This window comes from Cavia porcellus, unplaced genomic scaffold, assembly GCF_034190915.1.
Source record: "Cavia porcellus strain 051 isolate PalLab524CR breed Dunkin Hartley unplaced genomic scaffold, mCavPor4.1 scaffold_22, whole genome shotgun sequence".
NCBI classification, from domain to species: Eukaryota; Metazoa; Chordata; class Mammalia; order Rodentia; family Caviidae; genus Cavia; species Cavia porcellus.
The window spans coordinates 42,123,010-42,149,692 of record NW_026947505.1 but is presented as its reverse complement, the minus strand read 5'-3'; the positions used below and the strand labels follow the sequence as shown (position 1 = coordinate 42,149,692).

At 44.0% G+C, this 26,683-nt stretch overlaps 1 protein-coding gene across 1 annotated transcript in view; it reads left to right on the top strand.

The window, feature by feature from the left end:
• Igf2r (insulin like growth factor 2 receptor) overlaps nt 1-26,683 on the top strand; it is a 113,614-nt gene that overhangs the window by 37,073 nt on the left and 49,858 nt on the right. The window contains exons 5-18 of the mRNA XM_013148819.2: nt 293-425; nt 2,872-3,001; nt 5,535-5,640; nt 9,110-9,272; nt 9,483-9,648; nt 10,491-10,594; nt 16,210-16,374; nt 18,688-18,828; nt 20,215-20,358; nt 21,837-21,974; nt 22,607-22,754; nt 23,267-23,444; nt 24,463-24,578; nt 25,168-25,336. Coding sequence (XP_013004273.2) covers nt 293-425; nt 2,872-3,001; nt 5,535-5,640; nt 9,110-9,272; nt 9,483-9,648; nt 10,491-10,594; nt 16,210-16,374; nt 18,688-18,828; nt 20,215-20,358; nt 21,837-21,974; nt 22,607-22,754; nt 23,267-23,444; nt 24,463-24,578; nt 25,168-25,336 — 2,001 coding nt within the window. The remainder of the gene's footprint in view (nt 1-292; nt 426-2,871; nt 3,002-5,534; nt 5,641-9,109; nt 9,273-9,482; nt 9,649-10,490; nt 10,595-16,209; nt 16,375-18,687; nt 18,829-20,214; nt 20,359-21,836; nt 21,975-22,606; nt 22,755-23,266; nt 23,445-24,462; nt 24,579-25,167; nt 25,337-26,683) is intronic.

Here is a 26,683-nt window from a genome sequence, read left to right as displayed (position 1 = left end):
GAATGACAGCTGAGGGTGACTTAGGGATGGGGGTGGGCGGGCACTGGTAACGTGGTAGATACTGCGGTAAATGAGGGCTGTAATCCAGTCAAGAGAGAACCGTGGTGCAGATATGAGGAGATGATTCCAGAAACACGGCGCTTGAGTAGGTGGGAGCCACGCTGCTTGGTTAGGCTGTAAGGCTCAGAGACCAGCACTGTGTGACCCTGCCTAGAGCCTCATCTGATCCTGAGTCCCGAGCTGTGAGCAGTGTGGAGAATGTTGTCTCAGTCTTTCTCCTCCTTTCTTCCAGGTGCCATGCTATGTGTTTGATGCAGAGTTAAAGAAGCATGATTTAAATCCACTGATCAAAGTAAGTGGTGGCTACCTGGTAGATGACTCCGACCCGGACACTTCTCTTTTCATCAATGTCTGTAGAGACATAGGTAAGAAGCTTTGCGTGGAGAAGAGGATGGTGAAGGGATGCTTCGAAGCCCTCCCCCATTGCCTTTTCCCTTCCGCCTCTTATTACATGTGGATGTTTCTGACACCAGTTAGGGCCTCTAAGAAAGCTTTTATCTTGAATGATGTATTCTTTGCTTAACTCCAGCCCTTCTCCCTAAATTCTGAATGCCTCTTCTCTGACCCCTCAGCTTGTACCTAAATTATCAGTCGGTTCTGTGTCTGTCGGTCAGACTTTTGGGTCTCAGGGTTCTGTGGTGAGGAAGGGTTGATCCAGCTTGCTGTGTGTGAGTAAGGCCGTTGGCTTTGAGTTGCAGGCTGGGCAGAAGAACCCGAGAAGTGACAAAGGAAGCTTTGGGAACTTGGTTTGACATATTTTAGGCTGGATATACTTCTTCCCTGGCTTTCTTCATAGATGCCAAAATGGGGTATGGGTATCTTTAGTAGGATAACCAAAGGATGTAAATAAATGCGCTTTATCAAAAAAGAGCCCTGAAGCTTTAAACTAGCCACGGGTTTCTCAGGCTCCCTAGCTTTATGGTTCCTGGAGAGGCCATGAGTGTCGCAACCCCGGCTGCTTTTCTGTAGTGCTGGCGATGACTGGGCTGTGAGTAAATTGTGCTGATTAGATAATACCAAGATCATTTTGAGTGTTTTCCTTATGTTTCTGTTTCACACACAGTGTGTAACACTTTGCTCTTTGGAAAATTTAGAAAAATAATTTAAAAATAAGCCCAGTACATGATTCTTTAAGGTGGATAGAAACATACTGTTTCTGTATTATTTCTAAAGCTAAAAATAATAAATATGTCTCATATATGGCTCACTAGAAGTGTCTAGTGATGACTTAATTTTTTTGTTGTTTTGTGTTTTGAAACAGGGTCTCTCTTTGTAGTTCAGGCTGGCTTTGAATTTATTTCAACTCTCCTGCCTCAGCCTCCTGAGTGCTGGGATTACAGAAGTGTGCCACCATGCCTGGCACCAGCGACAGTTTTAGATCTTCTTGTGTCAGATTATCATGTCTTTCTTACTATGTCAGAGACAGTGGTTATTTTTTTTGGGAAAAGCTGATACAAAAGCTAAACCTAAATGGTTCAGTAATTCCATTTTGGTTATAAAGTTAAGGGTTTTGTAGATTATTGACTTATAAAACGGTAAACTGTTTTGATTCAGCAAACAGTTATATTTTTGGTTCTTTATCCTTTTGAGGATCATTGAATTTACTGGATATTTTCTTTTTTTTTTTTTTTTTTTTTTTTTTTTTGGTCTTTTTGAGACAGGGCCTCACTATGCAGTTCAGGCTGGCCTTGAGCTCACTTTGTAGCCCAGGCTGGTCTCGAACTTGTAACAATCCTTCTGCCTCAACCTCCCAAGTGCTGGGATTACAGGCATGAGCCACCATGCCTGGCTCACTGGATATTTTCTTTATGATACTTACTTTTCTTCCCAATTTGCTGCCAACTTGGGTAGGATTTCAGTGACTTTGTTTTTAGATGGTTGCGTGATGTCATGTGCTGTCTATCTGACTGCATCTCTTTGTTTCGGATATTGTCTATCCTCAGGGAATTGCCCTCATGCCTCGAACTGACTTCAAATGTGATCCTCAAACCCTCATGAATAGTTTCAGATTTGTGACTGTGGCTTTTTGTTTGTTTGTTTTGTATATTGGTCACTTACTTTTGCACTAAAGTGGTCCAGCGGAGGACAGTAGCCTGGAGATAGCATGCATTATGTGTGGAATGAAGTAGTCATCAAGTAGGACTATGCCATTACCCAACGGGTTTTGAAGTTGGGGGTTCGACTGCCTGCTTTCAAGGCAGGCACTTATGCCGCTGAGCTAAATCCCCAGGGCTATGGAGATTTAACAGGTATAGTCATTGCAGTGAGCCTGCTGTGGTTCCTTATGCCTGGCATGTCATGGGTGTATTAGTTCTGATCATCGGTCCTCCTCAGCCTTTAAGCTGCACCTTGGCAGCTGGACCAGTCTCATCGCACAAGAGTGAGAAGGGGGTTGATCTGGAATGTGAGCTCAGAACTCCTTGATTCTTTTCACTGATTGAATCTTTCCACTCCTGTAGGGTGCTTGCATTTTCTAGCTTCTTTCTAGCTTGAAACAGGAGAATGTTAAGGTTAGCAGGCTTCTAGGAGAGGTTGGGAATATTCAGTAAAGTACAGATGATGCAACAGTCCCTGTTCATGGTCCTGTCTGTATTTGATGTGCAGCGTCCCTGCTCTGAGCTTTGTGTGGCTGGATGGCTGCTTTGTGTGGCCGGATGGCTGCTTTGTGTGGCCAGATAGCTGACTAGCCCAGGATCTCAGAACTGTAGTTGATGGAGACATTTAACAGTACCTGTGGACCTCAGTGTGTTTTGAGTACCACTTCTGATCGTTCATCTGCTTTAACAGAGCATGTGATGTGATGTGTTACAGACTCCCTGCGGGACTTAAGTCCACAGCTGCGTGCCTGTCCAGTGGGAACTGCTGCCTGCTTGCTTCGAGGGAACCAGGCGTTTGATGTCGGCCAGCCCAAGGAGGGGCTAAAGCTAGCAAGCAAGGACAGGTCAGTGTGCTGCCTCTGTAGTGGTCTGCATTCTGTTACTCACAAGCAGCTGATCTGTAGTGAGTGGCTGGTGTACTCCTTGCCTGCAGACTTGAGATGGGCCTGCACAGTTGCTCCTTCATAGGTGTAAGATCTTTGTGCACTACTGAATCACGTCAGCTGATTGGTTGGTGCTCATTCCCTTTGTGATCTACTCACTTAGATCTCTCTCCCTCTTCCTCCTTCTTTCCCCCTTCCTCTCTCTCTCTCTCTGTCTTGTAGTATTAAAGATTGAATCCAGGGCCTTCTCACTGAGTTACATCCAGCCCTTTTTATTTTTTATTTTGAGACAGTTTTGCAAAGTTACTAAGTTTCCCAGGTTGGGCTTGAATTTGTGATCCTTCATACTTTAATTTCCCAGAGCACTGAGATTATAGGTATGTGGCACCACACGCAGCTTTACACATCTTTCATAGCAGTAAAAATACCTACCATGGTCTATTCTATAGCACATCGCTATGTTGCTTCTTGAGGTCATACTTACCTTTAGATGCTTCCCTGTTGCCCATGAAGTTAATTTTTTATCCATAATTATCTGTTCTGTGGAGATGAGAGATGGAAGGCAGTTTGCCAGTGACCTTCCAGGCTTTCCTCCTAACTTGGGTATGAAAGGCACTCCAGTTCCCAGCAGAGAAGGTAATAAGTTGTACTGTTTAGACATGTTTTTGTATCTTTTGATTGTACACCTTGTGGAGCATTGTAGAAAAGATTGTGTGCTTTAAGATTGTGTGAAATATTTTTTCATGTTGCTGAGACAAAATATCTAACACCCAAAGTTAAGGAAGGAAAGATCTGTTTAGCTCACAATTTGTAGACATTTTAGTCTGTAAATCAACCAGCTCCGAGATGGGGGGAGGGGATGGTGAAGGGCAATAGTTGAAGGCGGCAGTAGACGGTGGAAGCAGCAAGTGCCAAAGGGTAGGAGGAGAAACGTCTCTGCTTCTCTTATATTGTAAGCAGGCTACCTGCCCTTGGGTGGCTGTACCACTCATACTGTCTTGGTGTCCTCCTCTTGCACAGGATGGACCCTGGCCCCGTGCTGACTCACTTAGTTTAAGCTTCTGAATTTCACACTGTGAAAGGATATGTCCTCTATACTCAGGATGTAGAACTGCTGAGTTACTTAGTTAAGCTTCTAAACTTCACAAGTTAGCACAAAGTATCAACCATAACAAAGAACTGTGTTTTTCTCCAACCTGTTACATGTGACATCCGGAACATGGATCAGGGATTTTGACTTTCTGCCTGTATTGAAGGGTTTTGGTAAGGCTCCTAGGTTTGCCTGACTCTGTTCTGGAACCAGTGGTGTGTCAAAAATCAGAGTGATTGTAGGAATGAGGTGCCGCTTTGGACTGTAATTTTGTCTGAAGAAAATACTGACACATGACCTGAATTGGCTAATGTTGAGAATTTTTGTGTAATTTGCTCTTGTCATAAGAGAGCATCATAGATCAGTTGACTGAACCAATAGAATTTTTTCCTTCATACTCTAAAGGCCAGACGCCCAAGGTTGAGGTGTCAGCCGTGTTGGTTTCTGGCATCCTTGTCTTTCTCCTTGTCTTGTTAAAGTGCTATCTTCTCCCTGTGTCCTAACACGTTCCTTACTCTGTCTGTGTCCTTGACTCCTCTTTGGACAAGGATACCAGGAGTGTTGGATTAGGGCCCACATATCTGACCTCATTTTCACTTATTAATCTCTTTAAAGTCCCTGTCTCCAAGTAGTCACGGCTGAGGTTGTAAGGGTTAGGGGGCGTCACCATATGGCCAAGAGGGAGTGTCCAGAGTGACAAATTATTGATTCTGTATCCTAGGTGGGCTGGTGAGGATGTGGTGAAATGAGGGCACTGTACGGAAGCTTGAGCTTGTCTGGGAAAAGACGCACGTTGCCTGTTTCCAGCACTTCTGTGGCTGTACATGGGATCTGTGGGTGTATGTGAGGACAGAACTCTCTGACCTGGGCTGCCTCCTGCAGAAACCCTGGCTGTGATAGGTCTGCTGGCCTATCTACAGGTTAAAAAAAACACTATCTAGAGTTGTTCATAGGGAGGTGGGGGTGGTAGCACATGCTTATAATTCCAGCACTAAGGGAGCCTGAGGCAGGAGGATGCAACTTCAGGCCCACCCTGGGCAGTTCAGCGACAGGGCTGGGATGTAAATCAGTGCAAAAGCTCTGCGTTCAATTCTTAGTACTGGGGGAAAGAAAGGAAAAGAAATAGCCTTGTGCTCAAAAATGTACTTGACAAAAATTTCTATTCAAACAGCTCTTCTAGTATTTTCAGTTTGTATATTAGTTGTTCTGTTTATTTGGCTCATTGCAGTATACTTATGAGTGTTGTTTTTTTCTTAATGGAAACAAAACTCTTGTAGCTACTTTTATAGCTTGTTTCTTCTATTACTGTCCTTCTGTATGAAGATGTTCACTGCTCAGAGCATTACATTAATTTGAATGTAATTGACACTTTTGAAATACTCTTTTTCTTGGTGGATCCTGCAGACTCGTCCTGACTTACGTGAAGGAAGGGGTGGGAAAGCCAGACTTCTGTGATGGTCATAGCCCTGCAGTGACAATTACATTTGTGTGCCCCTCTGAGCGGAGAGAGGTAAGTGGCTTGTCACAAGGTAAATTTAAGCTGTGAGCCTCAGCCCCAGATACCTAAGTGACTATGTAGGGTTGGGGCAGGTAGGCTGGTGCAGGGGAGGGTGAACCATCCAAAGAGGTCTTGGACTGGAGACCCAGAAGGGAGATGCCAGGATGGGCACAGCCTCTTGGAGAGCCCCCAGCTATGCCCTGTGTCTGTGCAGAGGGGACTTAGTCACTCCAGTTGGGAGAGGCCTCTATGGCTAGGTGGAATGTTGGGATATTGTGTTCTAGTTTGCCTTTGAGTGGACCACGAAGAGATACAGTGGTACCTCAGTTCACAAATTTAACTATTTCCATGATTCTGGTCATAATCCAGATTGGATGAGAACCAAGTCAGATTTCTCCGTAAAATCTACATTGAACCTAATCATTGCATTTGGTTTGGTTCTCATTTAATTTGGTTTGTGAACAGAAAGAATTAAGTTCATGCAGTAAGTATATGTGCTTGCACCACTGGAATTTTTTTTTTTTTTTTTTTTTTTTTAAAGACAGGGCCTTGCCTTGCAGTTCAGGCTGGCCTTGAACTCATTTGTATTTGCAGCGATCCTCCTGCCTCAGCCTCCTGATTGCTGGGATTCTAGGCGTGCACCACCATGCCTGACTCTGTTGGGTTGACTTTGGCAAATAGTTAAAAAAAAAAAAAACACTAGATGTAACCTCAAGCCTGGGTTTTCTTGTAGGAGGAGTTTCATTGCCTTTATCTTCCGTAATTTGCAACCCATAACCCTGTCCTGCCTGCAGTCACCTTTCACAAGCAAATTTATCACTTTGTCCTCTGGATGCTTTTTAGTTTTTAGTTTTGTGGTGCTGGTGATCCAGCTCAGGGTGTCTGCACGTCAGGTACATGCTATATCACATGCCCAGCTCCTTCTGGCTGTTTGCCAGATCTTTTTTCCCCGTTACTATGTAGTTTAGGTTGGCCTGGAACTCATTGTGTAGACCAGGCAGGCCTTGAATTTGTGGCAATCCTCCTGCCTCAGCCTCCAGAGCTGGAATTACAGGCTTGTGCCACCACAGCCCGGCTTTTTTTCTATGTCGATAGCACATTTGTAAACTTCTTGAGGGCTGAGTCTTACTTTCCTTGAGACCTCCATACCCGGCAACCTGTGAATGAGTTGGTTTTCCGTGAAGTGTCTGGGAAGGGAGCCGGATGCCGATGGGAAGGACTCATCCCCTGGGAGGAAGGACCAGGCCTTTTCTTTAATTTATTTCTGCCATTCTAATAAGGAAGGCCTGAATTCTTCTGCCAGAAAACCACACCCTCCCCCAAACAAATGTGGAATTTGCTTTAGTTTTGGGCTGGCCCCTGGCCTGTTGGTGTGTGTGAACCTGAAGATAAATCAAGTCCGAGCTCAGCTTCCCGAAGTTTAATGTTTCTAACCTCCCATGTCCTTGTGATGTCATTCTAATGAGACCTTGTTGTCTGGGCTAGTTTTGAATTAAGAGTGAATGAATATTTAATTACAGTTGTATCTACTGAAGTCTTTTGTTAATATCTTGGTACTTTTTTGTGTTTTAAGTTTTTCCTTTTGCTTGTTCTGTATTTGCTAATAATAATTTTACACTAAGTTACAAGAATTGGGGCAGGCATGGTGTCACGTGCCTGTAATCCCAGCACTTAGGAGGCTGAGGGAGGATTGTTATGAGGTTTGAGGCCAGCATGGGCTACAAAGTGAGTTCAAGGCCAGGCTGAAGCACATAGCAAAACCCCGAGACACCCCCCCCCCCACACACACACACAGAACTGGGAGCTTTTCTCCAAAGAACTTGAATCATTTGGAGAGGAGGCTGATACGTTATTCCTGAGACTGGAAGTCCCATTTTCAGCAGAACATTTCCCTGGCCAGACTTGTATTACTTATGCCTGGATACTGCAGCACTTAGAGGGTTTATTTAAGCATCTGTGTTGGCTTATTGAACGCGTTTGGCAGCTAGCATTGAGTAAATATTATTTTGTCATAGAGTTCTTTTAAAAAAGTTTTATCGAATTTACGTCCTGTAAAATCTACCCATTTTTAAGTAGGAGTCAGTGATTCTTAATATTTTTTTTTTATCGAGTTGTACAGCCTTCACCACATTTCCATCATCCTAAAAAGAACAGTCACATTCAATTGTTAGCCTTGTCCAGGCAGCCACACAACCTTTTGGCAGTCTCTGTGGGTTTGCCTTTTGTGGCTCTTTACTTAAATGTAGCCTACTATATTGGCTTTGGTGCTCTTTCACTTAGCATATGGCTATGCAGCATTTGTGGTAGACACACTGAGCTCAGGAGCAGCATCAGTTTTCAATCAGACAGGTGTGTGTATTCGGTAGTCTAGCTCTGGAGCATCTCACTCACTGTGTGATGTGCTGTAAATTAAGTGCTTGGTATTATAACTGACCTGTAGTAGAGCTCAGTAAATACAGAATCAGTGCCATAGGCAGCTAAGCTACTATTCCTGATAAGGTATTCTTCCAAAGAGAGTTAAAAAGAAATGATGGCTCTCTAGTGAGTCTGGATATCATCTGCTCCCTCCACAATTCGCACTGAAGATGTGCATGGGTGCCACTAGTTGTGAAGGCAGCATCGTGGATGTCTGAATCACTTTTTTCATCACTGGTACAAAATACCCACTGTGCACAAATTAAAGGAGGAGTGCTTTATTTTGGTTCACATTTACAGTCCATGGTTGACTGGCTGCAGGACAGAAATGGCCTGGGAGAGGGGCATAGCAGAGGAAAACTCATATGTTATGACAGCCAGGATGCAGAGAGAGAAAGAAAGAGTTCAAGGGAGATCACACTCCTCCAGGCCAGGCTCCAGTGGGCCTAACCAGGCCCACCGCCTAATGGCAGATTAGCAGTAATGCTCCCATAGTCCAGTCACTTTTGCAAATTCCTGCTGTGAACATATGAGGATCTTGGGGGACATCTAGATATAAACCATAATGAAGGCAGAATCTGGACTTGTTTGGGTGACTTCCAGTAGATTTGAACACAGATGCAGTGGTGCCAATCCCCTTTGCCAGCCTTAGAAAGGCATTGCAGATCATCTCCCTGCATGTATATTGCTGTTTACTTAATGTTGGGGTTCAGTCAGGCCACATACCCCTCCTCCCTCTTTGCTGCTTGCCAGGGTTACAGTGATTCTCAGGTAATGCTGAGTGCATTATGGATTTGTGGGCTAAAGCTTGGTGTCACTGTGAAGGTGATCAGAAAGGAAGTGGAACTATATCAGTGGCATTGTTATAAGTCAAATAAAAAAATGTTAAAGTAAAAAGGTTAAAAGTAAATGGAATTATGCATAATGGAAATTATAATTTGAACACTAGGAACAAAAAAAATGTAAAAACCCAACAGCCCACCTGAGCTTTTTAAAAGCATGAAAAATTTGCATTTAAGCTGTATTGAAAACTTTCATTTTACCCCTTTTCTGGTGTTCCCGATAGGGCACTCTCCCCAAGCTCACTGCCAAGTCCAATTGCCGTTATGAAGTTGAATGGATCACAGAGTATGCCTGCCACAGGGACTACCTGGAGAGCAGCACCTGTACCCTGAGCAGCGGGCAGCACGACATTGCCATTGACCTCAGACCTCTCAACATGCTGGGAGGTGAGCAGGAGCCTGTGGTTGGTGTGGCTTGTGGTGCCACTCGGGAAGCAGGGGAGGGACAGGGAGCAGGATGGCCAAGGAAGTTGAGAGCACCATCTCGGGCTCTGCTGGGCTGGGATTGGGATCGGGATTTGGGTTGCACTCCTGGAATACTTCATTTTGGGGCAGCTGTCATTGCAAACAAGCCCTTCTTGTTTATTCTCTTTAAAGGGTCCTATACTTCTGATGGAAAAGAATATATATTTTATTTAAATGTCTGTGGAGAGGCTAAGTCCGTTGCCTGTAATAATAAGAAAGAGGCTGCAGTTTGTCAAGTAAAGAAGAGCGACAATACTCAAGTCAAGATAGCAGGAAGGCCACAGAACCAGACTCTCCGGTGAGTCAGCAGCCCCCGTGCACACATGCACTTGTGTGACTGTCAAGTGTATTGTATGTGTGCTCGTGAGACATAATTCAGTCCCAGTCCCCTTCCTTCTCCCACTTTCCCCAAGTACAGGAAAGTCAGCGAAGCCAGCTACTCCTTCCTCCGAAACGTAGGCCTGTTGCAGTTTGTCACGAAACAGCTGTTTGCTTTTCCTGACTTCACAATAAGAGCGCATCTGTTAGAACTGTTTGCTTGTAAATCTATTGTGTGTGAGGAACTGTAGTGTAGGAAATTTACTTAACTACTTTATAGTTAACATCTGTATTTTAAAATTTATGCTTTTGACTTTGATATTTCTCTGGTAGTTTGAGGCTGCTGTTAGCACTGTGTAATAGTTCTAAGCAGCTGAACAGATTGATTTAGCACATTTCTTTTGACCTATTTAGTTCATTCTTATGGAAGGTACTGTCAGTAAAGTAGTGTAAAGAAACAGTTTTCTGAAACAAGTCTTGTTCAGAGTCCTTCAGATGAGATTGTACTTATGGCAGTGACTAACAAAAATCTGCCTAAACCTTGGGCATTATTTGTTTTGTATGAAATCCAAAAGTGAGAGCAAGAGAAGTCTTTGTACTCAGAGCAAAACTGTCTACATTCTCCTGCAGCCCATTATTATTTGAATCTTGTGTAGTAGGAACTTAGTTTCTAGGACATTTTCCCCAGCTTGCTGGAGCACTCCATGTTTATGTCAGCTGTGATTTGTGGATGGCATGCAGAGAACTAAATTAGCAATTTTTAAAAATTCAAATTTGTTTCTTGGTTCTATAAAACACATTTACATATTCACAAAATTCTAGGTACTCTGATGGAGACCTCACCCTGATATATTTTGGAGGCGAGGAATGCAGCTCGGGCTTTCAGCGGATGAGTGTCATCAACTTCGAGTGTAACGAAACTGCAAGTGAGTATGCACAGGCTCAGCCCTAGTTTTTGGTATCAGAGGGTATGCGTGTTGTGTGTGTGTGTGTATGTGTGTGTGTGTGTGTGTGTGTGTGAGAGAGAGAGTGTGTGTGTGACTATCTTTTGGAAGTAGAGCACTCAATGGAGCGCTCAGGTATCTTCCTCCGGTTCCCAGACTGGGCTATTATTGGAGTAACATCCTCCCTCCCCCTAACAACACATGCATCCTGTTTCCATTTTACTCTGCTCTCTGTCTTAGGAACAGGCCCAGCCCTGAACTTGCTGAAAAAGTTTCTGTCTTTAATTCTGGGATACACCTATGACAGCCAGGACAGCCTCAGTGAGGTGAAGGCACACACCAGCCTCAAGTGGATGCCTCTTTCTGAATATCATGAGTTTCAAGATAATCTTTTTTTTTTCAGAACAATGACTGCAAGATAGAATTTGGATTTGAAAATTGCAGAATGTCATTGGGCATGTTTTGGTAGAAAGCGTGGCTTCTTTGGGTGATGATAAGAAGAGGCCTTGAGTTACTTGCACTACCCTCTATGTCTTGAAGGTTTCAGTCACATCTGGCACCTGGGAAGAGGTGATGGGATTGCATCATAACCAACACCTGTTCTGTCTGGACTGGTTGCCACACTCCCTGTTTCCCCATGACTGTCCCACCTTGCACTGAGCTGTTGATCTGGGGCCAGCCTGGTTTCCAGCCTGTGTGTTTGCCACTGGCCTGAGCATACATTGTTGTCCCACTCTGAGGATAGGTCTTTTTGCCCTTCCTTCATTCGCTTTGTGTGTTTCCATGGCAGTGTGCTTTTGAGGCCTGTTCCTATGTGATTCACTCCAGGATCTTGAAGAGGCAGCTGTGCAGGAAACTCAGATATGCTGATTGTAGTGCTGAGTGCTTATAAACTCGCCAGCAGACAGGCAGAGTTAGCTGAGGTGACGTAGCAGGGATGGCTGTTGGTCACATACTGGTTAATAAAACTTTGGGAATTGTCCTTTGAAGGGTCTGTTGTGGCATTCAGGCCTCTTTTTTCCTATGCATGATTCTGCTACTCTAGTTATTATCATTCATGGTACAGAAATTTTTAGTGCGCATTCGAGGGTGACTGGTAACAAATGGCCTCTGGGGATTCACAGAGATAGAGAGAAGCCAAAAAAGATAAGGGCTTCATTGAAGTGTAGGGTATTGCTATCAGGACTAAGCACTATCATCCTGCCCTTCACCAAGAAATAGGCCCCGAGGCCAGCATGGTCTGTTTCTGGACCAGCCATGAGTTAGACCTCTCAGAGGAGCAGGGACTATTTCAGCTGCAGGATGAAGAACAAATAGCCAGGGGCTTGGGTGGCCCTAAATCTGGGCCTTGGAACCTAGGGTCTTCATAGCAGGAAGTTGAATGCAAAGCAGTAGCTGCATGCTGATGTGGGCCCAGAGAAGGGAGGAAGGCCTGCATGCCATGTCCTGCAGGGAGCTGGCTCCATGTAGATGCAGCATGAGGTCCTAGGATCTCAGTAAGGCTGGGGTATGCCTCTGATGTGTTACGTGAGTGGAGTCCCAGTTGCTTTGTGTGTGCCCTGCATCATTTCTATTTCTACTGTAAGGATCCCACCTCTGAATTCTGATTCCCACTCCCTGTGCTCTGTGTCCCCAGTGCCTGGGGAATGCAGCCTGGTTCTGCATCCCTGTGCCAGCCCTCAGGCCCCCATCCTGGGTCTTGGCCCTCATGGACTCTCCTTCCCCTGCTGCCTGGGCTACTGCATTGCCAGTCAGCCTCCTGGGTCTGAGTCTCCTAACCTTGTCACACCTCTGGTGTTGCTGCTCTGATTAAGCCTTTTATTGATGACTGAGCTAAGGTCCTTAAATAATGTTCCCCCCTCATTTGGGGATGTGAGGAGGTCAGGGTGAAGGCCCCAGAAGATGCAGACAGTCTAGGGGGAGAGGAGGAGGAAAGGGCTCAGAGGAAAGACTGTGTGCAGTGAAGAACTGATCCTGGAAGCTAAGGTTGAATGAGTTGGGCTAGAAAGAAATGCCAAAGGCTGTTTCTTTCCCTTTCTTCTTTTGTATTACAAGTTTTCAGATAGGGTCAGAATATGTTACATGAAGGCATGTGTGCCAATCACTCTGGCAGATGTTAGTGTTCTGCCAGATTTGCCTCATTTTAAAGAATTTCCTCCACATTTCTCATTCGTGCACACTAGTTACAGAGATTGATGGGTTTCATTCTGGCAGATGTCTACACCTTAATCATCTCCTCTTCATTCCCTTGCATTTGTGTGTATGAACCCAGTGAAATGGATGGGTTGAGTCACTGAGCCCCAGTTCCCAGTGAGAACATTTCTTTCTGTGACCTGAATACCTTAACAGACCTGATAAAATGAACAGATCCCTGGTATCCCCACCCCCCACCCCAAAAAAATGTTTTAAAAGGCTGTTAGAAGGAGCCTGCACACAGAGGTGTTGGGTGCTTGGGGGGGGGTGAATTTTAAGCTTTCTTTTGGGCTATAAAGTATTTCCAATTCCTACAGTCTGTGACTCAGTATTCCATATTTTTGAGCAAGCTATTACTATAAAATTATTTCATTTGAATAGAAGTTTTAGGTAAAATCCTTAGGTTGCTGTCTGTGCTTATTGAGAGGTGAAATGTATTTTTGGATACAAGTGGGTGTTAATTGCCTATCATGTAAGGCTGGTGTGTTTTATAGTTCAAGTTGGATTTCTAGGAATTGCTTACGCTTATGAATCTAAGGTTCATGCATTTTCAAGACACAAAGGTGCATAGATTGATTCTTTTAGCCGTGATATTGCTTATCACTTGTTTCAGTACTGTACATCTAATTGGCTGTAAAGTGATGCCATATTGTTTGTGATTCTGTCATATAAGGCTATCAGATAATTTTTTGTTAGAGTACTGTATGGTAGCATAGGAAACAAAACTATCCACAACTTTGAGTAGCTTGCTAGATGAAAGTTGCATTTCCTTTAGTTCAGTGCAAGTTGTTGCGGGCAGGGCTGGAAGTAAAGCCTCTGCTTCAAATGGCCCAGAGACCTGCGCTCTCTCCGTCTTTTATTGCTGTTTTCTAAAGCCTCTGTAGAATGGGAATAGCATTTATTTTATTTTTCTTTCTTTTAATGAGCCAGAGGGAAGTCAATTGGCCCAACCTTACAGGCAAGAAACCTGGGAAATGGAGTTTACTATATAGTTAGGGAAAATGAAGGAGCTTCGCATTGTTACCATAGATTCATGGAGGAATGAATGTAGAAAACTGCCTAGTTTTGTTGGAAAAGTTCTCTTCTCCTTTAACTGGACATAAAAGCTGGACACTGAGGCCACATAAGGTAGTATAATTCTAGCGAATAAACTAGAGCCTGGGGAGTCAGTATAGCACCCCAAGAGCCTGTGCATGAGGGAGAGGTGAAAAAGTTTTGTTGATGGGTGGACAGGAATTACTTGCTCCAGGATGAGTGATCTCTGAAGGTATAGCTGTCTTGTTTGAAAATAAAAGTTTCTAGAGGGAGGTTCTATTTTAATGGTTTGCTAAAATTACTTGTGAAATTAAGTAAGAGTATAGATGAAATGAATTTCTGTGGCAATTTCAGATCCCTGAAGATCATTGGTTTTAGGTGCTAAAACCAGCTCAAAAATAGTATGACGCTAGCTAGCTGGTGTATGTTGTAACGTCACTTACTTGGGAGGAGGGTAAGAGGCAAGTTTGAGACCAGCCTGGGTAATTTAGCAAGATCCTGTCTCAGAGTAAAACGAGGAAAAGGGCTGAGGATGTAGCTCGGTACTTCCTCGGTTCAATCCTCAGTATTTCTTTCTCTCTCACTTTTTTTTTGGGGGGGGTGGGGTACTGGAAATGAAACTTAGGACGTTGTGCTTGCCCGGCAGGTGCTGGTGCTGCTGTGCTATACCCCTCAGTACTTCAAGAAATAAAAGTAGGATGAGCTGGGCCAAGCAACACAGATCTATGATACCCGCACTCTGGGAAGCTGGTGCAGGAGAATTGCAAGTTTCAGCTCAGCCTGAGGAACTCAGACCATGTCTGGGGAAAAGAAACAAAACAAAACATAAAAACAACAAAGCAAAACAAAAAACTGAAGGACTGGAGATGTAGTTCAATGCAAGGACCCTGGTTTAAGAAAAAAAAAGTTCTAGTACTATCCTTGTTTAATTCAGTTGTTTGCAAGCTTATCTGGTAAAGGAACACAGAAAAAAGTCTTTCCCAAATAGTAAGCTTAAGCTGCAAATCCGGCGGGATTAAACAAATCTGTAAAACTGTATGGCCAAGTTGGAAACAGGGTAGTGAGTGTTGTGGCTGCTGAACAAGGCACACGTGGGCACGAGGGTCCTAGCTAAGGAGAGTGGCCTCTGGGTCATGGACTGTGCCTGGGGAAGGAAGGTGTAGGGATTGTGTCTCTGAAAGAGAATGGCTTCAGGTAATTATTAAATGCAAGAGCAAATAACTCACCAACAAAAACATAGAAGAAAAAAGCAACACATGTTTGTACACATAAATGGGGTGGTGGAGAAGAATGTCTCACAGTAGAGTGCCAAGGTCTTGTCCTGTGGTTATGAGCTTGAGCCTGGGGCTAGACCAGTGAGGTTTAACTCTGGCTCCCTTTCTTTCTAGCTATGAAACCATAGGAGACCTTTATCTTGGCACTTAGCTCAGGTTGTGCTTGGTAGACTTTAGCTACCACTGCTGGCATTATACTCACCTAAAAGTAATAGCTTTCAAGTTTTAATAGAAATGAGAATCAAAACATTACTTCCCTTAGAACATTGAACAGCTTAGAACCACAGACCTCAAGGAGGCAGGCTGATCATGTGGGAGCTGCAGGCAGAGATTAAGAAACTATCCAGGGTGCAGAATGGGGAGATTTGTGCCAGCCATCCATCAGTGGAAAAAGAGAGGGGATAGGATTTCTAGTATGGCAGTTTCAGCAGTGTCTGCGGAATCCCAGGTCATATGGGGCAGGGAAGTACCCTGTGAAGAGTGGATTTTCAGACCAGAATTGAGGTGTCCTGAGTGATGGGTGGGAAGCTATGTGAGTATGGAGGAGGCATCTGTTGATTCCAGTTAGATGGCATAGACATTGACAAATATTTCAAGTCACAGAGCTTCATGGGGTTGGCATGGACTCAGCACACTTCAATTGGAGCCACCACCTGTGTTCTCACTTATTTTGCTTCCACTGTATTGAGGAGTCCCAGGAAACTGCCGCTCACACTTGTGTTATTAGTCAGTGGGCTACTCTTGGGCCTGGATCTGGGCTCTGTCTTGCTCTCTGAGAACCCCCTAGTCTGTTGTATGTTGACTGCAGCCATGCCTTGTCACGAGCACACGAGTTGATGGGGCTCTGCTTCTCCTTGTTAGTGTTGCACACAGCTTTCTGTTATGCCTACTTGATACCACTCTACTGTGATGGTAAGGGTTTAGATTGAGTGTCTCAAGTTTAATAGGTGTCCTCTACCCCCAACTTCTCTACAGGGTCTGTGCTTAAATGGTGAATCTGGGTAGTCACCTGGTCCTGTGCCTGTTTCTGGCTCCTGAGAGTTCTCCGGCCGTGGCTGCATAACACTCTTGTGTTTCTCCCCTCACACTGTGCAGGGAATGGTGGGAAAGGAGAACCTGTGTTCACCGGGGAGGTAGACTGCACTTACTTCTTCACGTGGGACACAAAGTACGCCTGCGTCAAGGAGAAGGAAGACTTGCTCTGCGGTGTCAGCGATGGAAGGAAGCGTTACGACCTCTCTGCACTGGCTCGCCACTCAGGTAGCTTGTGACCTCAGCTTTCTGTTCTTGGGGCACTTGTTTCTGAATACTGAATACCCCACATTCGAGGCCAGCATTGTATTCTAGCTGGGTTACTTTGGGCTCTTACCAGAGTTTAATGAGAACCACCTGGTGCCTACTACATGGCTGACCTTGCGCTTTATGTTTAGACATTTAAAAAAAACAAAACTTTTCTTGATTCTTCCGCCAGTGGGCATTATTCTCCTTCAGTCCAGGACCAGGTTAACCTGGTAGGCCCAGGCCTCAAATCATGTCTTCTTTTTTTGAGATAGTCTTTCTAGACAGTACAGGCTGTCTTTGAAGTCACTGTACAGGTTAGGTTGGCCTCTGCTCATGGCAGTCCTCCTGCCTCAGCCTCCTGGAGCTGGGATTATAGGCATCTATCGCCATGCCCTGCCTGCCACCCTGTCTTTCTTTTTTTAAATTCTTGAGACAGTCTCACTATGTAGTTTAGGCTGACCTTGAACTCACTGTGTGGCCTAGGCTAGCCTTGAACTTGCAGTGATCCTTCTGCTTCAGCCTTCCAAGTGCTAGGATTATAGGTAAGGCCCTACTGGTTACCGTTTTAGTAGCTCTGGGTTAGGTATGTATAGTCCTGTTGGATCTGTAAGGTGAAGATCATACTTGTACCAGAGAGGATGCGTCTCATAAGTAGCAATTGTGACAGGACTCTTCCTTACATCCTCTGGTACCCTTGTGCAACATACAGTGTTAGAGGAATTCCTCTTGTGTCACTGGTTCCAGAGCTTCCCTGAACACAGGACACAGATGCTGCTCTGCAGGTACTCTGTGTGGGCAAAGTGCTTCCGCAGCGAGTGATCCTCTGGCTTCAGTAGTTGAACACCTTGCAGCCATGGTTAAACTTGGTCCATGTGTACTGAAGAAGACAACGGTTTCTTCCACAGTGGCACATGCTCTGATCTCCAGGTCAGAAACCTTGCTAAGGACTCATATCGCTGTGTACAGCGTTACCGGCTTGAGCTAGTTCTCCAGCCCGAGTTCCTTATAGGAAACTGAGTGGTGGCAGTAGGTCCTTCTACTTCTCTAGGCATTGTTGTGTGTAAGACACAGCCTAAGATCTGTGAGGGATGCAGAGGTAGATTTGTCTGCTTTGTGAACTTCCCAAAACAGCTCTGGTTCTTTGGGATTCTGGAGGATTTTTGTAGTATTTTCACCTAGCCCAAAGGAGACTGAGCTGAAAACCAAAGCTGCTCACTGCTGTTTGGAAAAGTCTCCACGCCAGCCACACGATTGGTGCTCCAGTGAGGCCCTGGTGCACCACATGGTTTCTGTAGGTTGCGGGTGTCTGTCTGCAGTGCTGTTCTTCCAAAACACTGTGCCTGTCACCAGCCAGCAGTGGACCTTTTGTCTTCCAAATCCTGGTCTCCATTTGCAAAAGGACCACTTTATATAAGAATGTATTTTTTTCAGACAGAGCTCTGATTTGTCCCTATTTCCTGCTTATAGGATGGTCTGCTTTTCATGACTGCCTTGTTTTCTTCTTGTTGTGTCAACATGTGTCCCCATAGCCTTCTGTTAATTATTGATGGGTCCCTGCTCACTCTAGTGGATGTGAGCCTTTGGAATTAGTCACCATACACATCAGCTTACTTTTGGGGGCACCAGACCTTCTGTTCTGTCCTTGATCTTTATGCATGAAAGAGGCTGTAGGTCCCCTTTACCCCTCATACTGGAGATTGAACCCATGGCCTATACATTGATCTATACCTTCAGTCCTTTTTAAAATTTTTTAAATTTCAAGACATGATCTTACTGAATTGCTGAGTTGTGTGGGGTGGGCTAAAACTTGGGATCCATTTTCCTCAGCTTCTCAGAGGCTGGGCTTACAGACATACCCCAGTCACACAGCTTTAGCAGCTTTCTTTAGTGGCATAGGCTTTTGTGGTGTCTAGACTTGGGTGTGGCCTCAAGTGCCATGCTATCTGCAGACTTAGCACATCAGCAGGCTTCTGATTCAGTCCTCAGTCTCTGATTTCTTTTCGTGGGGCTTAGGAGAATTGTGCCATCTGATTCTCTGTTCCCTGGTAAGCCTGTTCTTCTGAAGACACATCGGGCTTATTTTCTATTGCATTCAGTGAAAGCCAAAGCTGTGAGTTTCTGTTGCCATCAGCCCTTTTGGGTCAGGTTCTGGAAAAGGGAATGGTGGTGTTCTTTGTCCAAGTGCAAGTAAGCTTTGGGTTCTTGACCTTTGGCTTAGTCACCATTTGTGGTATGACGCCTAGGGAATGAATTTATTGCCTTTGGCTAACAAAACTTTTTTTTCGGTTACAGAATCAGAACAGAATTGGGAAGCAGTGGATGGCAGCCAGACAGAAGCGGAAAAGAAGCATTTCTTCATCAATGTCTGTCATAGGGTACTGCGGGAGGGCAAGGCTATAAACTGTTCCGAAGATGCTGCCGTGTGCGCTGTAGGTGAGTGGTGCTGGTGGGAAGACTGGGGTAGGCTTCCTATGTGGGATGACCTAGAAAATCGTCTTGTGTTTCATCTAGGCCTCCCCTTTCTGAGTATTACAAATGAAGATGGTAAGAAATCGTTCTAATGACATAAATGTTGGTACCCTGAAATCCTGAGGTTGGCTGAAGCCTCATCTGGGAGCAGTCACATGGGGAAATACTTGAGATCTTCCACCCCATGTTTCCTTTACCTCCCCACCCCTCAAATAGTCCAGGTGCCTTTGAGCTTGCTGCATTGTTCAGGCTGGCCTTGAACTCGCTGTCCTGTTGCCTCAGCCTCTTGAGTGTTGGAACTATAGTTGTGGACACTATACCCAGCAGTCCGCTCCCGTTTTTAAATTTGATTTGAAGAATAACATTGGCTTTACTTAGTGTTAAACACAAACTTGTGTTTGTGATTTTTTTAAGAAACGGCTTTACTGCCTTTATGCAGTATGTTCAAAAGTATGGCTTAGGGGCAGTAGCATGTTGGTCAGGACCTTCAGTGTGCTGTGTCCTCTGGTTCCTTCTGCCATTGCTGTTCAGTCCTTGGCTGTCATGAGACTTCTCACTGACAGAAAGGTTCAGCACATTATTTAGAGTGCATCTTGATAGCAGCAGGTGACAAGAGCAGTGAAAATCTGTTATAAGCAGTCTGTTAGGAGCTATGATTCTCGGTTGGATTTTAGGAATTATTTCTGTGTTCAGAATCAGTGATGTGTCTTTGAAAACAGATGCAGTTATTTCTACGTCTTAAATTAAAAGTATAGTTAAAAACCACCTAAACCCTCAACCCAGCAGCCACCTACTTGGGTCGGGGCAGGTTTAATGTGTTTCTGTCTGACCTTGAACATACCCTAGCAGCTCGTCTATGCCTCAGAAGCCCTTGGGTTGGGTAGCTGAGGCCCAGAAACAGAGGCAGTGTTATTTGCAGATGGTAATGACCTGTGTGCTACCATTCTATTCTTGTACTTGTGAAGGACACTTGTTTACAGTACTTTTCTGCTAGGCCTGGAGATGCTTTGGAATCCTCAGTGTGACTGTTATTGTCCACATTTGTCACTCAAAATCACATTGCCATCTCTGCCAGGTTAGGTGGGCTGGAGAGGGCAGTGCTTTACCTGCCGCGCCTCGGCTGAGTGCTAGCATCTTTTGTCTGAATCACGGTTTCTCTTCTCTGGTTTTCTCCCCTCTTCTCTTCCCTTCCCTCGTCCCTCCCCTCCCCCGCCCTGCGCTCCCCTTTCCTCTTCTGATAATGCGGAGACTCATGCATGTTAGCAGATGCTGTTTCTGAGCTGTACTCCAGCCCAGCATCATGATCATTTGTTACTGTGTCTTCACTTCCTTTTTCCTTCTCTTTTCCAGATAAGACGGGAAGTAAAAGTCTGGGCAAATTTACCTCTTCTCCCACAAAAGAGGAAGGAAACATTCAACTCTCCTACTCAGATGGTGATGATTGTGGTGGTAACAAGAAAATAAAAACTATTATCACACTCATATGCAAGCCAGGTAAATAATTTAATTTTTTTTTGTTTTTTGTTTTTTTTTGAGGCAGGATCCATCTTTGTAGTTCAGGCTGGCCTTGAACTCACTATGTAGTCCAGGTTGCCCCCAAACTCAAGGCAACCTCCGAAATGCTGGGATTGTAGGTGTGTGTACCATGCTTGGCTGATTTAAAAAAATTTTTTTATTAATACATGTTTGCAGTACTTAATGATTGTAGGTGGGCATTTAAAAACATTTAAAAGCAAAAGGAATGCTTTAGTGGCATTTGCCAGAGGTAGACTGGCTTTTTTCATTTCTCTTCCTTATCATCCTCTGTGGAGGGGGTTGGTAGAGGGGTGGTGCTGAGCCCTTCCAGTTCTAATCTCTGGGGATGGGAGGTGGCTCAGTTGGATTTCAACCCAGAAATGCAAAAGCCATATGGTGTCAACAGGCAGTTGTGTTGTTTCTTTCTAAGTGACTCAAGAGTCTCCACATGGTGTCTTGTTTCTTAGGATAATTACAGGGTCAGAGATGTGGATTCTGAGCTCCTCTAAAAGTAGAAAAACCATAAATGATTTCAAAAGGTTATCTGTGATCTCAGTTAAACACGTCATTCATTGTAACTTGTTTGCTGAATCAAGATCTTCATATATTCATACATTTAAAAAATTTTTGATACAGAATCTTGCTGTGTAGCTCTGGCTGGCCTTGAATTTGAGGTGATCCTCCTACGTCAGCCTCCTGAGTGCTGGGATTGCAGATGTATGCTACCACACCTGGCTATCTGTACATTTTAATGTTCCTCCAAATGATGTATTTTGTGAACACCTTTCTGTGTTGTACAGTTCTGTTTGCAAATTTTACAGATTTCTTTGTTGGCATAGTATGGTTTTACTGTTCTAAAGTATTTTCTCAGTTGCTAGACTAAGAGCACATTTCCAGCGTTAGAAGTTGTGAGGTACATATCCTCCCTACACCTCCCATTGTAATCCTTCATTTGGATAAATTGCCTGCTGTGGGAAGAAGTCAAAGACTTGGACTAATTTCTCCCGATTTTATTATGGTAAAAACGCATATATAGTGTAACATTAACGATTTTAATAATTTTTAAAAATTTGTGGCAAAATATGCACAACCTCAGATTTGCCCTGTTAACCATTTACAGGAATACCATGCAGTAACATTAAGCACAGTCACATGGTTTGCATTCACCACCTCTCTCTCTCTAGAACGTTTCTGAGGCTCACAGCCATTATACTGTAACTCTTCATCCTTAGGCCCCAGCCTCTGGCAGCCACTGTTCCCCTCTGTCTCTCTGCATTTGGTCATTCTAGAGAGCCTATGTGAGTCAAATCCAACAGTATTTTAGGACCAGCTTTTGAACTTGAATGTGCTAAAGCTCATTTCCTTTAATCTTTTCCAAGTCTGTTTTGGACAGCACAAGAAGGGAATATTTTCAGAACAAACAGATCAGTGTTAGATTTTTTTTTCTTCCTTGCCAGGTGATCTTGCAAGTGCCCCAGTGTTGAGGACTTCTGGGGACAATGGCTGCTTCTACGAGTTTGAGTGGCACACAGCTGCTGCCTGTGTGTTGTCCAAGACTGAAGGAGACAACTGCACAGTCTTTGATTCCCAGGCAGGTGTGTATCTGAATGATGCTTCTGTTGTTCATTGTGATGTAGAAATACTTAAGCAATTGTGATGTAGAAATACTTAAGCATTTTTCCTAATTGTTGTTTTAGAGAAAACCTGCTTCTGGATTTTGTTAATGCCATTTAACCAAAATTCTAAATATCTGATGTATAGGGCTTGAATTGTTGATGATGCCTTTTTTTTTTTTTTTTTTTTTTTTTTGTCTTTTTCCTTTTTATCGGTACTGGGGATCGAACTCATGATGATGCCTTTCTTTAATTCATGTTGGAGTTTGGTTTTGTTCAGTGCAGCACTTAGGGACACAAGGGACTGATTCATGTTTGCAAGGCTTTTTCTCTCGAGGGACATGTCCCTAGAAGACCTGGACCATGGTTGTCCTGCCTAGACCTACTGGTAGTTATCAGACTTGCAGTTACAGGCTTTGAATAGGGCTATACCTAAGTGCAGTAAAAAGGAATGACATGGTATTCGCTCCGTGTCCAAGGAAAAAGTGGTACTCAGGGCTGGTAGCCTGAGAGGGAAGCTTCTTCCAGCCCCCTGCAAAGGTGCTCCTGTGGGGTGAGGTTGCCCTGTTGACTGTTCTGACTGATCTTACATTTCTGTTTTTATTTCTCCTTAGGGTTTTCTTTTGATTTGTCACCTCTCACAAAGAAAAATGGTGCCTATAAAGTTGAGACAGAGAAGTATGAGTTCTATATAAATGTTTGTGGCTCAGTGTCTATGCAAACCTGTCCTTCAGACTCTGGGGCCTGCCAGATTTCAAAAAGGTAAGTGACTGCCTTTGTTGGACTTTTTGGTGGCTTTCTGTGCTGACAAATATTTTGTTCAGGACTAGGAAAGTTTGCATCATTCCTTTGCAACAGAAAACTTGGCCAAAATATTGCAAATGCCAGGAACCTTGCCTCCCAGAGAAAGAACAAACTATGTCCCAGGGAAAGAAGAGTAAGCTTATATAATGTCTCAATTCTGTGTATTTTGTGCTTTTTCAGTGATTACGTGTTTAAGTGTATATTTCTCCATTCTGTGTAGTATCAGTAAAATGAAGTGAGTTGTGCTTTAAACCAGCGGTACTTAGTGTCTGTTTGGGTCCTGGTGGGGTGGAGGAAACCTTTTCCCCCTGCAGTTAGAAGTCTGTAATGGACTACATATGTAGACTACAGCCTGGGTCCTAGTCATGGCTGTGGCTCCACACTGCTCACCAGCTCTGCTGAGGGCATTCAGCTTAGAATGCTTTTGCTAATCACGGCTTTTCTGAGAGAGATTCATGTGTTTATTTCAGTGACAGGAAGTTTTGGAACTTGGGACTGAGTAATGGTAAACTTTCATACTATGATGGGATGATACAGCTGAGCTACAAAGATGGTACACCTTATAATAATGAAAAGCACACACCAAGGTCCACGCTGATCACTTTCCTCTGTGATCGAGATGCTGGAGTAGGTCTCCCTGAATACCAGGTAAGGCATTATATGTGTGCTTTTCTCTGGGAATTCCCTAGCATGGTGTAGACCTTTTATTTAGAAAGAAGCAGAGCTATTATTAGTCTGTTTTCCTGGCCAGATCATCTCCTTAATTGTTCTTTGTAGGCTGACCAGGGCATGTAGGCAATATTTAATAACACTTGTTAGATTCTGTGTTTTCAGTGACCCAAGCACCTCAGTGGTAGTCCAGAATCTTGTTGATTTTGGGTACAAAACACTGAAAAGCATCAAAAATCACCCCTTATCTTCACTTTTTAAAATTTTTTGTTTTGGAGACAGACTTGCTATGTACCCAGGCTGATCTTGTACTTGCAGCGTAGCTGAGGGTGGCTTCAGACTTGTGGTAATCCTCTTGTCTCACTTTCCCAAGTGCTAGGATTACCGTTGTATGCTGCCAGCACATCTGACTTCCTTAGCTTCATTTGACCAAGGCCAAATTTCCATCTTGATTTATAACTTTTAATAAGAATCTTTCAATAAAATGGAAGGAGGTGGACAAAGTAAACTTTCCTTTATACTCTTTCCATATTGAATGGCGTCCTTGTTCTTCTTTGAATAGTTTCTTCCTACTATGTTTCCTTTTTCTCTTTGTTATCTCTGTTAACTTTCTGTGGTATAACAAATGCATGCGATAATTAACTTAGAAAAGGTTTATTTTGGCTCTCAGTATTGGAGGTTTTAACCTCTAATTGGTGAGCCCCATTGTTTTGGGCCTGTGGTCAGGCAGCACATCATGGTGGGAGTGTGCGGTAGAGCAAAACCACTCACTCATGACCAGGAAGCTAAAGAGAAAGTGAAGAAGTCAGAGTTCTGCTGTCCCCTTTGGGGGCACACCCAGTGACCCAAAGACCTCCGTCCCACTGCTCTACTTATTCAGGATTCCATCATCCTCAGGGACACCATGCTGGGAACCAAACTTTTAATCACATCATTGGGTAGCATTCCAGGCCCAAAGTATAACTTGTTTCTTTCTTGGTCATTTCAATGTCTTTAGGAAGAGGATAACTCTACCTACAACTTTCGGTGGTATACTAGTTATGCTTGCCCAGAGGAGCCCCTGGAGTGCGTGGTGACTGACCCGTCAACACTGGAGCAGTATGACCTCTCCAGGTGAGCAGGATCAGCCACCTGGTCCTTCATCCAGGGTAGTCATTTCATGTAGGTGGGACCAGTGAACACATGACAGAGCTGATAAAGGTCATGTTGGTGCTGGGTGTGTGGAACCACAATAGGGAGATGGAAGCAGAAGGAATTACAGGTCTGGTCAGCCCATGGATAACACCTGTTCTTTTTTATTGGCATATTTTAGATATATAACGATAACATTCATTTTAGAGTTTGTGCCTGTGCATGATATATGCTGCTGCTTTTCCCCCGTTCCCTCCCCCTCCCTTCAGCCTCTCCGACCTTCCTTACTAACACCTGTTCAGTGCCACATGAGCCCTCAGTCTGTAACTTCATTATTGAGGACTGTGACTTTCAGTGCAGGGGGTGGGCTCATATCAAAGGTCTGATTCTTGTGGAACTTTGAGAAGGTCACATGTGCTGTATTCTGAAGTCATAGCCAAATTATGTAGTTCAGCAGGAAATGTTTCATTTGGTGAGTTTGACTACTTTCTATTGACTACTTAGAAATAAATAGTCAGTGCAAGATACCTAAGTTTGTTTCACAGTAATACATTTTACTTTGAACTTTTAGTCTAGCAAAGTTTGAAGGCAGTCCTGGAAGAAACTGGTATGCCATGGACAACCTAGGGGAACATATCACATGGAAAAAATACTACATAAATGTGTGCCGGCCCCTGAATCCTGTTCCTGGCTGTGATCGTTATGCATCAGCTTGCCAGATGAAATATGAAAACAGTCAGGTGAGTGTGTTGTCCTTAGGTGTCTATTCGGCCTCCTAAGTGGGTGGCTCAGTGGGCGAAGGTGTTTGTTTTGGATTCTCAGATCAAAATGGGTCTGGCTGCTCAGTGAAGCCCTCTGAGTGGGAGCAGGCCTCTGGGTAAGTAGTAGCCTGCTTCCCAAACAGATATGCCTCACACTGGAGTCTTTGTTTAGATTTAAAACTTAAAGGAAACACCAATTCTCTTAGCTACTTTTGATCAAAGGGCAGAAGAAGCCCCTCACAGTTAGGTCTAGCTTGAGTTCAAGTGTCTTTAACTAACAGATATTGGTCAAAAAAAGATCTTTTGTTCCTACTCCTGTACCAGACTTAGGAAGTCCCAGACTTAGGAAACCTGAGGCAGGAGGAATTGAGGTTTGACTCCAGCCTGGGCAACTTAGAGACTTAATGAGATCTTTCTCAAAGTAAAACAAAGGGCTGAGGGTATAGCTCAAGTTCAGTCCTCAGTACTGGGAAAACTTTTTTTTTCCTTTTTTATTCCTTCTTTCTTTCTTTTTCTTTTTCTTTTTCTTTTTCTTTTTCTTTTTCTTTTTCTTTTTCTTTTTTTTTTTTTTTTTTTGCTTTTCTGGATTACCTAGAGGGGAAAATCAGTTTTGGATAGTTGCTTTGGATCACCAAAGCAGTGTTAGCACTTTTTCGGGGTACTGAGCAGTGCTTGGTCGTCTGATGGAATGTAGTGATGGCCAGGACTTTTGTGTGTTTTCTTGTAGTCATCATAAAAGATGAATCTTAGAGGAAAGGTGTAGATGCATTCTGAAGTTGGCTTCTATAAAAACAGCGTGCCAAGAATGTACTTTCCTTAGTGTGTGTTACCGTGTTCTGTGGTGATGAAGAACTAAGTTCTCTGGGGCAGAGGATATAAGATAGATCAGCCCTTGCAATGAATGGACAAGGCCTGGCTCCAGCACCAAAAAACTCCCCAATGGAATTGAGTGTTTGAGTACATGTTTGTGTTATTAGAGTAATAGACTCGTAAGATAGCCAGTCCTCTTTATTTATGTGTTTTCCATTGGTGAATTTGCTTCCTTGCTAACCTTAGGAACTCCCAAATCAGTGCTCGGAGCACTTTCTTAGTGACCATGTGCATGGTGGTCCAGCAGGCCTGTTGCTACTTGAGATTGATTATTGTTTAGTTCTGCCTTTGTGCCGAGGTGACCAGAGGATGGAGGTTAGGGCAAAATAGGCTAGAAGCTCTGGTTTGAGGCCAGTTTGGATGGGGCTTTGATTCTGGCATCTGGACATAGTGCTTCTGAGCCACATTTTTCCCTTTTGGAAAACAAAATGGAATCTGTCAGCATGAATTGTTTTA